At 34.0% G+C, this 14,559-nt stretch overlaps 2 protein-coding genes across 5 annotated transcripts in view; one reads left to right on the top strand and one right to left on the bottom strand.

Annotated features, from left to right (window-relative positions):
- Positions 1-45: 45 nt before the first annotated feature.
- LOC110994217 (plexin-B) lies at positions 46-6,808 on the bottom strand. Its single transcript, XM_022260753.2, has one exon. It carries the CDS (start codon positions 6,618-6,620, stop codon positions 930-932), a length of 5,691 nt encoding a protein of 1,896 aa, XP_022116445.2. The 5' UTR covers positions 6,621-6,808; the 3' UTR covers positions 46-929.
- A 306-nt stretch (positions 6,809-7,114) lies between these two features.
- The window catches only part of LOC110994173 (transcription-associated protein 1), a 39,931-nt gene continuing 32,486 nt past the window's right edge, over positions 7,115-14,559 (top strand). For all 4 annotated transcript variants that reach the window (XM_045629927.1, XM_045629925.1, XM_045629926.1 and 1 more), the window contains exons 1-10: positions 7,115-7,644; positions 8,115-8,420; positions 8,854-9,048; positions 9,182-9,348; positions 9,497-9,732; positions 9,823-10,027; positions 10,190-10,375; positions 11,257-11,539; positions 12,337-12,558; positions 12,722-14,533. In XM_045629927.1, the coding sequence (XP_045485883.1) occupies positions 7,498-7,644; positions 8,115-8,420; positions 8,854-9,048; positions 9,182-9,348; positions 9,497-9,732; positions 9,823-10,027; positions 10,190-10,375; positions 11,257-11,539; positions 12,337-12,558; positions 12,722-14,533 (3,759 nt within the window). In that variant the 5' untranslated portion in view covers positions 7,115-7,497. The remainder of the gene's footprint in view (positions 7,645-8,114; positions 8,421-8,853; positions 9,049-9,181; positions 9,349-9,496; positions 9,733-9,822; positions 10,028-10,189; positions 10,376-11,256; positions 11,540-12,336; positions 12,559-12,721; positions 14,534-14,559) is intronic.

Raw genomic sequence — 14,559 nt, 5'->3', positions numbered from 1 at the left:
GTCTTGAGCGACGAATGGATATAAACAAAACAAGCCAGGTTTGATAAATAAGTATATTTCTAAGTCATTAAATATAAAATTTTAAGAGACGGGTGAAGTTACGCTGCCTTACAATCAATAAATTACATCTAGATACTTAAATTATTTTGTAATTGGAATAAAATGACGCTTTAACTTAGCGCTAATACAGACACATACATATAGAGATTCAAACACAATAACAGATAATGAGCAAAAATGAGATTCTTTAAATTTCTATAAACTAAAAATATACAAAGTATAAACATCAAATGACAATTAACATATAAGCGAAGAAACGTTATGTATATTCCAAATACAAATATCACAACATTTTTCTTAAATCGTATTTCTCTTTACACATATTAAAACTTAGCAAATACACATCAATATTTAAGTATTTAGCGTCATAGTAATATACTTGTCATTATTATAAATTACAATAAATATTTCAGTGCCAGACCACATAATACTTTAAAAACCATAAAAATATCAAGGAGAGCAATATAATTATATAATTTAATAAATTTTTATTCAAACTTCTTATAATAAAAAATGTTACGAGATTATAAAATATGGCCACTGGGAGTGATTGAAGACTTAAACATATTTTAATTTTCAATAGATCATATTACATTATAAAAAACGAGTTGTATTAAACTTACGGACAAATTAATCTCACTGTTTATAAGTATTTCGTATTAATCCAAAGTGAATGAAAAAAATATTCTATCAGTTATAACATTCTAACTAGAAATATGGAACTGGTACTTTACAGTCTTTCTTTACAAATGTGTCAATCTGAGTATTTTATAATAAATTAAAGCTTTTTATATTTTACAAAGTATTTAGTGTACTTATGAAATAAATCATTTAAATGCAATTAAATCTTAACTTACATTATCATATAGTCAGCATATGGATGACGGATCACCTTCCATAGTGCATGCTATGTTATCTAATTTATGAGCTAAGTGCATTTTATTTTCTAAACCTAACACAATTGGTTCTCTATATTTGCTGACATAAATATACAGCTCTTTCAAAGCAGACAGTGTGTCGAATTCATTCAGCTGTTCCACGGAAAGTTGCTGCATCGAAGTACTCAGCTCTTGGTCAGTAACTTGAGGTAATTGGGACACGGCTTGATAAAAATGTATAACCATGTCTCTATAGGTCGGTAAGTCTTTAGCGAATAACAATTTATTGGATGGAGAATCTTTACATAGTCGGTGTTCCGATAATGAACACGCGTCCATAAACGTTTGGGCGATTACAGAAAGTGACGAATCCACCGTTGCGGTTTTATTAATATCAAATATGAAATCTGGATTTTTTATGAGATTTACCCAAAATCTTAGAGGTAAGCTGTTAGATTTCCAAGCATGTACCACTTCCGGATTTATAATACCGTGTGAACGAGCTGCATCATCAAATAGATCAAACAACCATTTAACAGCTGGAGGGAGAACTTCATTCACAGTTAATATCGTACCAAAAAAATCGTCCACAAATTTATGCACCGTACCCTTTGTTGACAGCAATCGAGTTAGAAAAATTTCAGGAATAGCTTTATGACTATGCTCCGATGACTTATTAACGATATGTTGATATTCGATAGGCTTGACTAGGTGATAATAATGAACATTTTGATCTGATATATCGCTTTTATAAACACGTATATGTGAATTTGTACAGTAAATTCCAGTGCAATTTTTGCATGGTATCTTATATGGCGTATTAAAACTATCATTTTGACGAGGTATTAGGGACATTACAGCAGATTCTTTTACGCCATAATGGGCTAATGTGTTTAATTTACGCCAGCCATTTAATGTTTTAGTAGTGACGTCTTCATCTTGGAGAGTGACATGACCACCTCTGCCATGTCTCCACTCTAGATCAACTTCATGGACGGAGGGACGTAAACTAAATGGCGTATTTTTAAATAAAGCGTCTAATATTTTACCCTTGACTTGTGAAATGCTATCACAATCCAATACTTTACACTGCACTTTGTCATCGAAATCATCTTGTATTATGTGCAATGTTACGATTTGATAATCAATCTGTTCTTTAAGAAGCTTTTCTTCTGATAAGGAATAACGTGCTTCATTAGTAATAGCATCTACTACTCCCTTTTCTATTTGATGTTTTATAGCCTTGAATAACAAGAAAAGGGATGATCCTGCATAATCTTTTAGATAGTAATACATACATAATGCCATCCAATTAGTAAGCATTTTTTCGACGACACTTTCTGTTCTACGTAACATTAACTGAGGATGTTTATTACACACCGATTTGTCAATGAGTCGCAATAAAAGAGATTTCAATATATCTGTGGCATATTCCATTTTCCCCATTAGAATTATCATTAGTAAAGATGCAACGTTAACTTTATCTCGTATGTTGAATGACTTCTGAGATTCTAACGTATCAATAAAAGACAACAAAAAACATTTGTTGTTCAAAAGTTGTTCAAATTGAAACATAGCTGCATCGTAGTTAGTTCTAGGTGTATTAATGAACTGACGCTGGACATTTAGAATTGGATGATCGGACACTCCAGGGAAAAATACTTTCATGACATAATTAACATGATCCAGTGTTGGTATACCAGAATGTTCCAAATCGGCTGCTAAATCTGACATATCAGTTTGAAGCTCTGCAAATGCTAATTTGCACTCTAATCGAACATTACTTTCAAGAGTATCCATTTGTATTTGAATGCGTTTATATTCTCTTTCTGCTTTCGTGCTACGTCTTCTGTACATCACAAGGACAATCATAAATATTAAAACCAAAAAGAACGTGCCAGCTGCAATTGCAGCAATCGCTTCCGGAGGAAAATTATAATTTCTTAGCAGCTCATAATGAAGATACCCTATAGGGAATCTTAAATTTCTACCAATTTTAACAACAACTAAAGGCAAGTTTAATTCATTAGTTTGAAATCCATTCTCATCAGTACTTGCAGGTTGTACTTCTGGCGGAGTACATAGTAGTTGCTGCATGGTTAAACTTGTAACATTACATGGCTGTGTACCTATAGTTACAACAACATCAGACTCATCACTAGCTTTAATTAAACTCTCTCCTTCTATAACTAAGGGGTCATGGTGGTCTTTGTATGATTTAATTCTATTTGGAAATTGATAAATGTGGGGATCATCAACATAAACCATGTGAGTCCTTGGTGGGTTAAAATATTTTTCTAAATCATGCATTGTTTCTACATTATCCATTACAAATCCAATTTTCATAGCAATTTGAGGAGTATTGGTTTGAGATTTTGTGGCTTGTAAGATTTCATCATATTTTTTATTAATAGCTGGACTTGGACATTCCATTTGGTTGGAATTCAAAACGACACAGGACGTTGAATTAACTGGTATATCTTCATTGGAATAATATAACTTTATTAAAGGCTTTTGTATTGTGTGTAAATTTGTGCCATGAACTGTTATCATTCTCCCTCCAGATACAAAGCTTTTTAATGGTTTAATCTCCATAATTGTTGGGTCAATTGTATAGTTGAAAAGGTCTCCTTTTAGTGTTCGATTTGCATTATCAATAGAAACTGTAATGGTATGTATAATGAGAGGATTATTTACTTTAGGAGTTACGCATATTAGTCTACTGTTTGAAGTTTGGGTCTTATTTACAGCACAAGGAAGTTCATCAAGATATGCCAAGACCTTGGATCCAATATTGAGATGTTGTCCTCCAATTGCCAACTGAGTACCACCACTAACAGGGCCTAAGGTAGGATAAACGCCTTGTAGTTTTATATTTTTGTAACTAAAAAATACTGATGATTCTGTATAGCCTGAGTCATTTTCAACAATGACTGGTACAACAGCTGAAGAATTAGATGGCCCAGTTTTGCATGTTATACTCACAGATACTTCAAAATCTACAATTTCACAAAGAACTTCTCCAATGCGAACTTTTCCTGTAACTTCTTCTACATGCAAACCAAGGTTGCTGCCTTCAATGGTGAGGATAGTTCCACCTTCAATTGGTCCACTTAATGGTTTGATCATATCAATTCTAGGTTTGGGACATTCAGTTACTGGATTCTCAAGACATGAGTCACTATATGAACAAGAATTTCCGCACCAAGTGCATTGATAAACTGTATTTCGCGTAATGCAAAGAGAGCAATCTGCATGATCTCGGTGTGATCCTAGTATTTCACATTTATATAACGTAATTGATATAGTATCAATATAATGTTTATGATTCCAAAAAACTTTGACACTCACATTATATTCACCAACATCCTCCTCATAGGAATACATAGTTTTATCACAAACAATAAAATGATTTGATTCAACTCTTGCTGGTAAAATCATATTAGCCAATTCAATACTAACAATACACTGAAATCCTGTGTGTCCAGGTTGTAAATGTGGCAGGTTTTCAACTTCAAGTTCCAATTCTTTTGGTACATTATTTGGTAATAAAATTGGTTTTTTGTATTGTCTGATTCGTGGACAGTGTCCAATACCATGATTAAGTAACTTTGTTGGATTATTTTCCCCTGATATGATAGTTCTTTGGCAAAGTGAAATATCATGTGTGCACTTATTGTCATAAATACACCAATTGCATGCCCACTCACTCATTATACAGGTTTGACATGTTGTATGTTTGGAGCAATCATAGAAAGCAAAATTACGAGAAACAAAATCTTTATTTGTTTCAGATGAATGAACGGATAATGGAACATAAACATGATCTTGATTTGGCGAGATTTTAGGTCTATGTTTTAAATCTGGTGTTGGACATGCAAGACCACTAGAAGTAACAGCTGCGTCGATTGCAGGTGCATTTCCAAAAACACATTTATATTTAGCACCAAATGGCAATTCAGGTAAAGTTCTTATGACTAATTGCACAGTAGTAACTTCATTTACTGATATTCTATCTGGTAAGATTTGTTCAAAGTCAATGCATTGCTGACCAGTGTACTGAGAAAGCCATCTAGGAGCACTTTGTGTACCCTTTTGACACATATTTTGTACAGTACAACGTTTTTCTAATGAACACCAGCCACAATGCGGGTCATTTGATTCCAGACATGAAGAGCAATTGCTATAATCTGCACATTTTTCTGTAGATATTTGAATTATGGAATTTTTTGCTAACACGTAAAGTGATTTTTGATATGGGGATAGCGTAGTATCAGGAAGTATTCTTTGACCAGGTAAAAGAACTTCACTAGAATATTGTAAAGCTTTTTCAGCATCAATTAGTACTCTTTTTATACTACCCTTGCTAGTCCCGAGAAAAGCTACTGTATGTAATCCGGTAACAGACATAGTAACAGATGTAGTTAAGGTGTCATTCCACTGAAGCACAGACATTGTCTTAATTGGATATAGGCCACTTATTTTCAATCCTACTTCACAAAAGTTTAGAATATTACCAACTGAACCAACACTAGGACATTTACCATCTGATATCATACCAGATATATAACCCATGTTACGGGCCTTAGTACTGCCATTAAAACACATATGAACATTTTCATTAAACTTGATTTCTATTTCCTGCATGGAAAATACACAGATTGCAGATTTTGTCATGGGCTCATTACTAATACCCTTTGATGGACTAAAAGTTGCTACAAGAATATAATCACCTGGTTCTATACCTAATTGATTTGCTAGATTAATACCAGACTTAGCAATTTTTGCATCTTGTACTAGGTTATAATTGACTATTTCACTCTTACCTTCACTTGAAACTTCTCTCACATGACACTCTAAAGTAATCTCAGTATAGCTATTATAGTTGTCATCATTAACACAAATCCTAGCTAATCTTGACACATATCCAAGTTCTTCATTTCCTGCGAGATGTGAATGCTTCTGGATGATGAGAAAGTAAGCATAATCACTAGCATTGAATCCATAAACATATTGTACTAAAAAGTTGTCTCTATATTTAACATCTATTTGTATAGAACTCTGTTTAGAAAATGTAGACTGTGCCAGCTGTAGAGACATTAAATTTCTGCTTGAAATAGCAGGAACATCATGCCTATAATCACCATTATTTGTAAAAGTTGTTCCAACATAAAGGGCATTAGAACGTTCCCAGGAATTATATCTTTCAGGACCAATAAACGCATATGTAGATGCATCAGCGTCATTTGCTGCAACACTTTCAGCAATAAAGTCAGGTTCTGCAGACAAATCACCAAGCTTGTACAAAAAGCATGAACCTTGCGCCACACTACCACATGCTATAACTATCCTTGACTCTTGATCAATCACTAATATCTTATTAACATTGTCGATCCATGTTGTTTGGATATCGGAAGAAGAGCATCCACTGGCATGGCACGTCGGGTTATCTAGTTTAGGTCCAGTCCGAATTACGTGTATAGGCTTCAAATCTGGACTTAGCTGGTGAAGCCAATTAATAGAGGCAGCGTAAACTTGGCCACTGACTTTGTCTACGACTAAGTGATTGAAATAGAATGTTTCATTGGAGTGCATAGGATATTGAGATATAAAATCAAATCCATAAACCACTGTGCACTGAAGCCAAAATATTATATTTAATCCTGTCATGATAGCTACCATAATCACATTGTTATATATTCTCACATTAATTTTTAAACTGTTTTCACAACCGCTGTTGTTTCTTTTTCATTTTCAACCCATTTTACAATAATATCAAGCAATACAATATCGATGCCGATGACAGAATAAACAGTAGAGTATGAACTATAAGTCATAGCCTATAGACATCTCTGAAAACATATTTTTTGTTTCTCTGTCCAGTGTCTATTTATCATGTCTGTATAGTTGCTAATTAATTAAACATATTTATTATTTACGGTTTGATATCGTATGACAGTTAATATTCTCACAGCTTGTCCATGTACTTATTTACCCCATTCAATAAGTAAATATCGATACGAAATAAACGATCTCAACTGTGACTAACTGCCATTTCAGTAGACTACTGCCAAAATCTGTAGTGAAGTTATTGTACTGTGTACAGTTAAAACAGAGATAACACAGATCATATTATCGTAAAAAAACCGTATATGTTAGAAGTGTACTGTGTAGGTCGACACTCGACAGTCGACAATCGACAGCGTCGGAATCTCGGAGGCGAAAATACTAGTTCACCAGAATCACAGTTTACAAAATGGTTGCAAAACGGAAAGCGGCAAGAACCAAAACTTTACGTTAGAATATTTTTTTAATTATGTACATTTTTTCTCAATTTGGTTTTATTTTTGTCCGTTGAGTAGATAGATTTTATTATAAATAATTTTATTTATAAGGGCAAGAAGCAAACGTCCATGTGTTTGTGATTGTGTAAAAACTTCTGCTAGAAAAAGTGTTATTAAAATTAAATTGAAATATGTTTTATAATCTCTATCAGAAATCTGCTTAGGCTTATGTTATTATCTTTTGTTGTGTATCTCGTTGCCATTAAATCGTTGAAATGATGGCTACTATGACTGCCGGCGGACCTGGGGATCCGCACACCCAGATGAACACATACCGAAGCTATGTGACCATGCTTGCGGATCCCGGTGCTAAGGATGAAATTAAACTCAAAGCTGCGCAGGAGCTAAGTGAGAATTTCGAGGTAAAATCACTTCTACAGTCTTTTAACAAACGGTTTTCACAATTTCTATAAAAAACGTAGAAAGACGAAGAACTATGTTTAAAGCTATCGCGATAAATAATATAAACGTAAAAAATCCCATTACTTTTAAATACTGTTCTAGGTATTGGCTTGTCCATTTCAAAAAAATAAATAAATAAATTATAAATTAAAACACCCGGGAGCTTTTTCTTATATATTAGGTAAATTTTAAGTTTATAGAATTGAATTGTTGTATATTTACATATTAATGTTAACTAAATTTCAGTGTTAATCTGTTCTAATCTAAATTTTAAAAATGTTAATGAAATAAATTTTACTGAAATTGTTTAGCATGCACCTTTTGAAATTTTTGCAATCCTTTTGATTTAGCTATTATGAACAAGAACAACCATATTATGTTAAAAATATCTACCCACACATGTACAATATTGACACTAACACTTTTTCAGGTAATTCTAAGTTCACCACAATACCCTCAATTTTTAGAGCATTCCCTTAAAATTTTTCTTAAAATATTGCAAGAAGGGGAACCACACTTTATTGCTGAGTATAATATACAACAAGTTAGAAAACTTATATTGGAGATGATACATAGGCTGCCAATCAGTGAGACACTTAGGCCTTATGTTAAAAGTATATTAATATTGATGTTGAAGCTAATGGAAATAGAGAATGAAGAGAATGTCTTAGTATGCTTAAAAATTTTCATGGAACTGCATAAACAATACAGACCTGCATATTCTACTGATGTTGATGTAAGTTTTATTTTAATTTTTATATATAATGTGTAGGATGATATTGGACGAAAGAGGCTTTTTACATTGAATTGTTTTGTTTAGATGTGACTTTTATCATTTTATTTTTGATGAGATATGCAAAGCCACTTTAGTTTGACTAACTTTTTATAGCACTTGCACTATTATATATATCATATAGTGAATATTGTGTTCATTTATTGGAATCCTGTTTAACATTAATATGTTTGTCCAGAAAGTACCAATAAGAGAGAAAATTTATTTATTAATAAACATCTAAGTACTCAGCTATCAATGAGACTATTATTTTTATTATTTAAAAATAAAATATAACCCATGTCACAGCTTTTTAGTGAAATTGTTACAAAATAGATTAGTTACTCACACACCTTACTTTCATTACCATGTAATGAGCTGAATATATTTTTTTCAGATTCATAAGTTCCTACAGTGGGTTAAAGCAATATACTCTGATTTACCTAACCACTTGCCTAAAATATTTGAACCACGACCATCAATTCGTGTAAAGGATCTCTCGGAAGTGAATATAGATCAGCTTCTACTTGAAACATATACTACAACACCCATACATACTGAAAAGAAACTTCTAGATGGAAGTGTTGTCACAGTAAGGAATAAAATTTTGTTATTCATAAACTAATTGCTGTTTGTTAACTGAGTATAACTGTATTATAAATTTTTATTATAGTAGTGTGGAATTAAATTGCAGAAAAATTCTTATAAATATTTTTTTCTTTCAGTACAATCTAATTCCAAAATCAGTGATTTCTCTTAAAGTGATCCAAGAACTTCCAATTATAGTAGTTCTTATGTATCAACTTTATAAGCAGAATGTACACCAAGAAGTCAGTAATTTTATTCCTCTTATTATGGACACTATTACGCTACAACCATCGGCTACACTCCGGTATGTTTTTTAAAATGATTAATACTTCTTTTGAGGTCTGTAATAGTAGTAACCTTAACAGTATATAATTACATAGATGAGACGATTGTTTTGTAAAACAATTGTGTTATAATATATAATAATATATTAACTAAAATATTTTTTTCAGTCAATCTGCTACATTCAATAAAGAGGTTTTTGTTGATTTTATGGGAGCTCAAATAAAAACGTTGGCGTTTTTGGCCTACATTATTAGGATTTATCAGGAAACAATAGCTAATCATGCAAACATGATGGTAAAGGGCATTATTGGGTTGCTAACATTATGTCCTCCAGAGGTAGCCCACTTAAGGAAAGAATTGGTCATTGCTACTCGTCATATTTTGGCTACGGATTTAAGACTGAGTATGTATTCCTTCCATCTAGTTAAATTAATTTTATTAATAAGATATTGTGTAGAGTCCCTAATAAATAATTGATACTGTTTGTTTTTAGAATTTGTACCCTACATGGAGCGATTATTTGATGAAGATGTGTTACTTGGAGGTGGTTGGACGGTACATGAGTCATTGCGACCTTTGGCATATTCCACATTAGCAGACTTGGTCCATCATGTGCGACAGCATTTGCCTCTCTCAGATCTAGCAATTGCAGCCCATTTGTTTTCAAAAAATGTACATGATGAATCTTTACCAACTAGGTGAGCATTTATTTCATTTATCTTTTTACATAGCCCATAGTAATTTTCGATTATATATCACTGACTTGCAAATATGCGTATATCTTTTCATATTTTACTTATGGAATTTATTAATATCTATAATTTCGGATATCCAATTATATGATAACTTTTTTTTTTCAGTATTCAAACTATGTCTTGTAAGCTACTACTTAATTTGGTAGACTGCATTCGCCAAAGATCAGAAAGTGAGAACGCGGCAGGAACACAGCCGCAAGGAAGGCAGTTGCTTATGCGAATTTTGGAAGTTTTCGTGCTTAAGTTTAAAACCATGTCTAAGCTACAACTACCCGCACTTATGGCTAAGTAGTAAGTTATGTTAAAAAATATTAATCTATGTGATTTCAAATAAAATAAAATAGCCTTTATTACTGTTAAAGTTACTATATATATGTACATTAAAATTATAGAATGTCCCTAATAATAGTGTGCCTTTCGGCAAAGGCCTCCTCCAAAGGTATAATAATTATCATTTCGTCAATGTTCGTTAAAATAAGTTCCTTTTACGATAAAAAATATGTGCTTTTTGTCCATAGTTTTTGATCGTAAAAGGTTTTGTATTAAAAATATAAATTATCCACTAAATACAACCAGCGTTCTAAATTCTTCGCCATCAGACGCCCTTTTATTATTGCAACAGAATGTTCCTGTATGCAATCGTGAGTTTATATTTAGCCGCATTAGCTGCAATGATATTATAAAAACTTTAAGACTATGTATACAATAAATAAATAATTAGTTCACCATAAAAAATAAATGTTTTTTTGACATGAGAGTTTATCATTCTACAGTAATAATAAAATACAGTAGAACTCCAATTATCCGAACTCCGACTATCCGAAGCGCCGATTATCCGAATCACAAAAACAGCTTACATTGACGGAGATGTTTAAAAAGCAATTATTTTTATTTCTAAACTTGTACATAAGTACATTTTATTTATATTTAAAACATGTGAAAATTTCATGTTTCTTTCATTTAATTCAATAAAAACATAGTGCAATATCAAAATGTAGCTTTTATTCTCTCCAATGGCAATTTAAAAAAAAAAACGATTATCCGAATATTTGATTATCCGAATGGGTCCCGGTCCCCATTAATTCGGATAATTGGAGTTCTGCTGTATATGGTTTATAACTTGTACCATTGTATACATATTGACAATATATTGACTAATATTAATTTTTCAGTAAACAATCTAGTCCAGCTCCAGTTCCAACTACTACAAATGGAAATCCACCCACAAATCCAAATACACCGACAGCCACAATACCTTCAACAGTTGAAGTCAAAGTGGAAGAAGAGAAACCAACCACAGACTTTCTTGACAGCTTGAACAAAGTGGAAGAAAAATCGAAGATCGGATTTCCAACATCACAAATGAGCAATTTGAACGTCGGAGATTACAGAACCTTGGTCAAGACATTAGTGTGTGGTGTTAAAACGATAACTTGGGGTTGTGCCTCTTGTAAGGTATGTTACAAAAAGATAGTTTTATTTTAGGTATGTTTGTATGATTTAAATTCATTTATGATTGCGCTTTATTTAGACCGCAAATTTAGGATAATAATGTTATAAGAACTAATACAATAAAAACCGACGCAGAAATCGTTAAGAACCGGTTATACTGAATTCTACTGTAGGTTACTAATTAATAACAACGTCATCGGCTGTAAGAACTTGGTTTTTACGGTCAAATATGAGAAGTCCCTTCGATGTCGTTAAAACAGATTTTGATTGCAATCTTACATATAAAAATATCAAAATGATGACATTATGTGTAGATACGACAATTGGATATATGAAAATAAAAGGGTTAACAAAAACAAAAAATATTGTTCAATTTTTATTTGAGTAGTTAGTTTTTTATTATAAATTTCTATATCAGAATACTGTAATAAATTAGTCATAGCAGTCTTGTTTATGAGCCTGACAAATATGTATATAAAAGTAGTTTTCTAATTTACTGTTTAATACCCGCGGTAGAAAAAACCTCAACGTTCTCTCGCCGTATGACGCCGAAATTGTGTTACCGCTGGTGTCTGTATATTTCACTCTCCACTAGTTTGTTTCAATTGGTTTGATTGTGTATTTGAGTATTGCATTAAGCACAATATAGAGGATCACCTTTGTGTTTTTTTCTTTCAGTATTTTTTTTTGTCAAAGTTCAAAATCATCTCCAAGCATATGAGAACCAAGTGATATAAACCTCAGCAAGATCTGTATAGTACAGAAAATTACCTAACCATATGTAAATACTTTTTACACAGACATCGACAACCGCGGAAGGCACATCGACAACCACCGTTGCAGGTCAGAAACAGCACGTGTCAGCCCGCGAGACACTGGTGTATATCCGCCTTGTGGTATGGGGCTTACAGTCCTTGGATATTTATACATTGTCTGCGCCTCGTCAACCCCTTCATACACCTTCCCAGCCCCATGTTCGCTCGAAGGAGGAAAAGGAGGTGCTTGAACATTTCAGCGGAGTGGTAAGACAATTCTTAAAAAAATGGTTTAACAAAAAGTCACACAATGAAACCAATTATTCTTCTCTAAAGAGATAGAATATTACTAATATAATTTAGAAGTCTATATAAATAAATAAAACTTTGCTCTTGTTACACATAAATTTACACAAGAAAATCTTTTCAGTTCTCCATGATGAACCCTCAAACATTTCAAGAAATATTTACAGCAACCATTTCTCATATGGTTGAAAGAATAAATAAAAACACAACGCTACAAATTATTGCGAACACGTTTTTGTCAAATCCCGCGACGTCACCCATATTTGCCACTGTACTTGTTGAATATCTCTTAAAGAGAATGGAGGAAATGGGATCTAACGTGGAAAGATCTAATTTATACCTGAGATTATTTAAGTTAGTTTTTGGCTCCGTTAGTTTATTCCCGACGGAAAATGAACAGATGTTAAGGCCCCATTTACACAGCATAGTTAACAAGGCTATGGATTACGCAATGACCGCCAAAGAACCCTACAATTATTTCTTACTTCTACGAGCATTATTTCGATCTATCGGCGGCGGCAGTCACGACTTGCTATATCAAGAATTTCTGCCATTGCTACCGAATTTACTAGAAGGCCTTAATAGGCTGCAAAGTGGTCTTCACAAACAGCACATGAAAGATTTATTCGTGGAGTTGTGTTTGACGGTGCCTGTTAGATTGAGTAGTCTCTTGCCGTATTTGCCGATGCTGATGGACCCATTAGTTTCGGCTCTTAATGGATCTCATACTTTAATATCGCAAGGGCTGAGAACGTTAGAGTTGTGCGTCGATAATTTGCAGCCCGACTTCTTGTATGAGCATATCCAACCCGTTAGAGCAGATCTAATGCAAGCTCTTTGGAGAACCTTACAGAATAGCGAAGTTGCTAGAATAGCTTTTAGAGTACTTGGAAAATTTGGTGGTGGTAACAGAAAGATGATGATTGAACCGCAGAGACTGGAATACCGAGAAACCGACGCTCCTCCACCGGCCGTTATGGCTTACTTCCAAGATCAAGCTAAACCGATCGATTTTGAAGTAGATAAAGTAATAGAAACTGCGTTTTCTGCTTTAAAATCGAGTACTACTGACCCGTTTTATCGTCGCCAGTGTTGGGAAGTTCTTCGCTGTTATTTGGCGGCTTCCCTGAATTTAGAGGACGACAGACCTACACTCCAAAAATTGTTCAATCATCCTAGCTTTCTCGAAGGAAAAATACCAGCCCAGAGCGGACCGTACTACAAATGTTCCAATTCTATCGTTAGAAACACGCACAAAACGGCGCTCACTGGAATGTTTGTTGCAGCCGCCATTAAGGAGTTGCGACAGCACGTTCTACCCACAATGGTATCTCTTGTGCGTCATTATACTTTAGTCGCCATAGCCCAAGAAGCGGGGCCATTTGCGGGCTCTGGGGGACCAAAAGAGGGTCTCGATGCCTTAGTTTTAGTGGACGCCATCGCAGTTGTAATGGGTCATGAAGAGAAGGAACTGTGCAAACCTGGACATTTGGCTCTAGTTCTAATGATAGAAACAGCAGCGACAGTTCTGGGAAGCAAAGAACGAGCCTGCAAATTGCCTTTGATGGAGTACCTCGCTGAGAGAATGTCGTCGCTTTGCTACGAACGCGCCTGGTACGCTAAGCTCGGAGGCTGCATAGCGGTTAAGTTTATGTTTGAGAAAATGGCGCCGGAATGGGTATACAAGCACGTGTTTACCTTTTTGAAGGCGGTTTTGTTTGTGATGATGGATTTGACCGGTGAAGTTTCGTCGGGTGCATTGGATATGGCTACCGTGAATTTGGAGCGATTAGTTCGCGTTTGTGTGAGTGGTCCTGGGGGACAAGCCATTGAACTTGATGGAGAAGTAGCGGCTGCAAGGACTCGAGCGCTGCATGATGTTCTGCAAGAACTCGTCTTGCAGGTTACGAGCCCTCATCTTCTCGTTCGGCAACAGGTAACTATTATAATCTTAAGACTATT

This window comes from Pieris rapae, chromosome 10 (genome assembly GCF_905147795.1).
Source record: "Pieris rapae chromosome 10, ilPieRapa1.1, whole genome shotgun sequence".
NCBI classification, from domain to species: Eukaryota; Metazoa; Arthropoda; class Insecta; order Lepidoptera; family Pieridae; genus Pieris; species Pieris rapae.
This window is presented reverse-complemented; position numbering and strand designations above follow the sequence as displayed.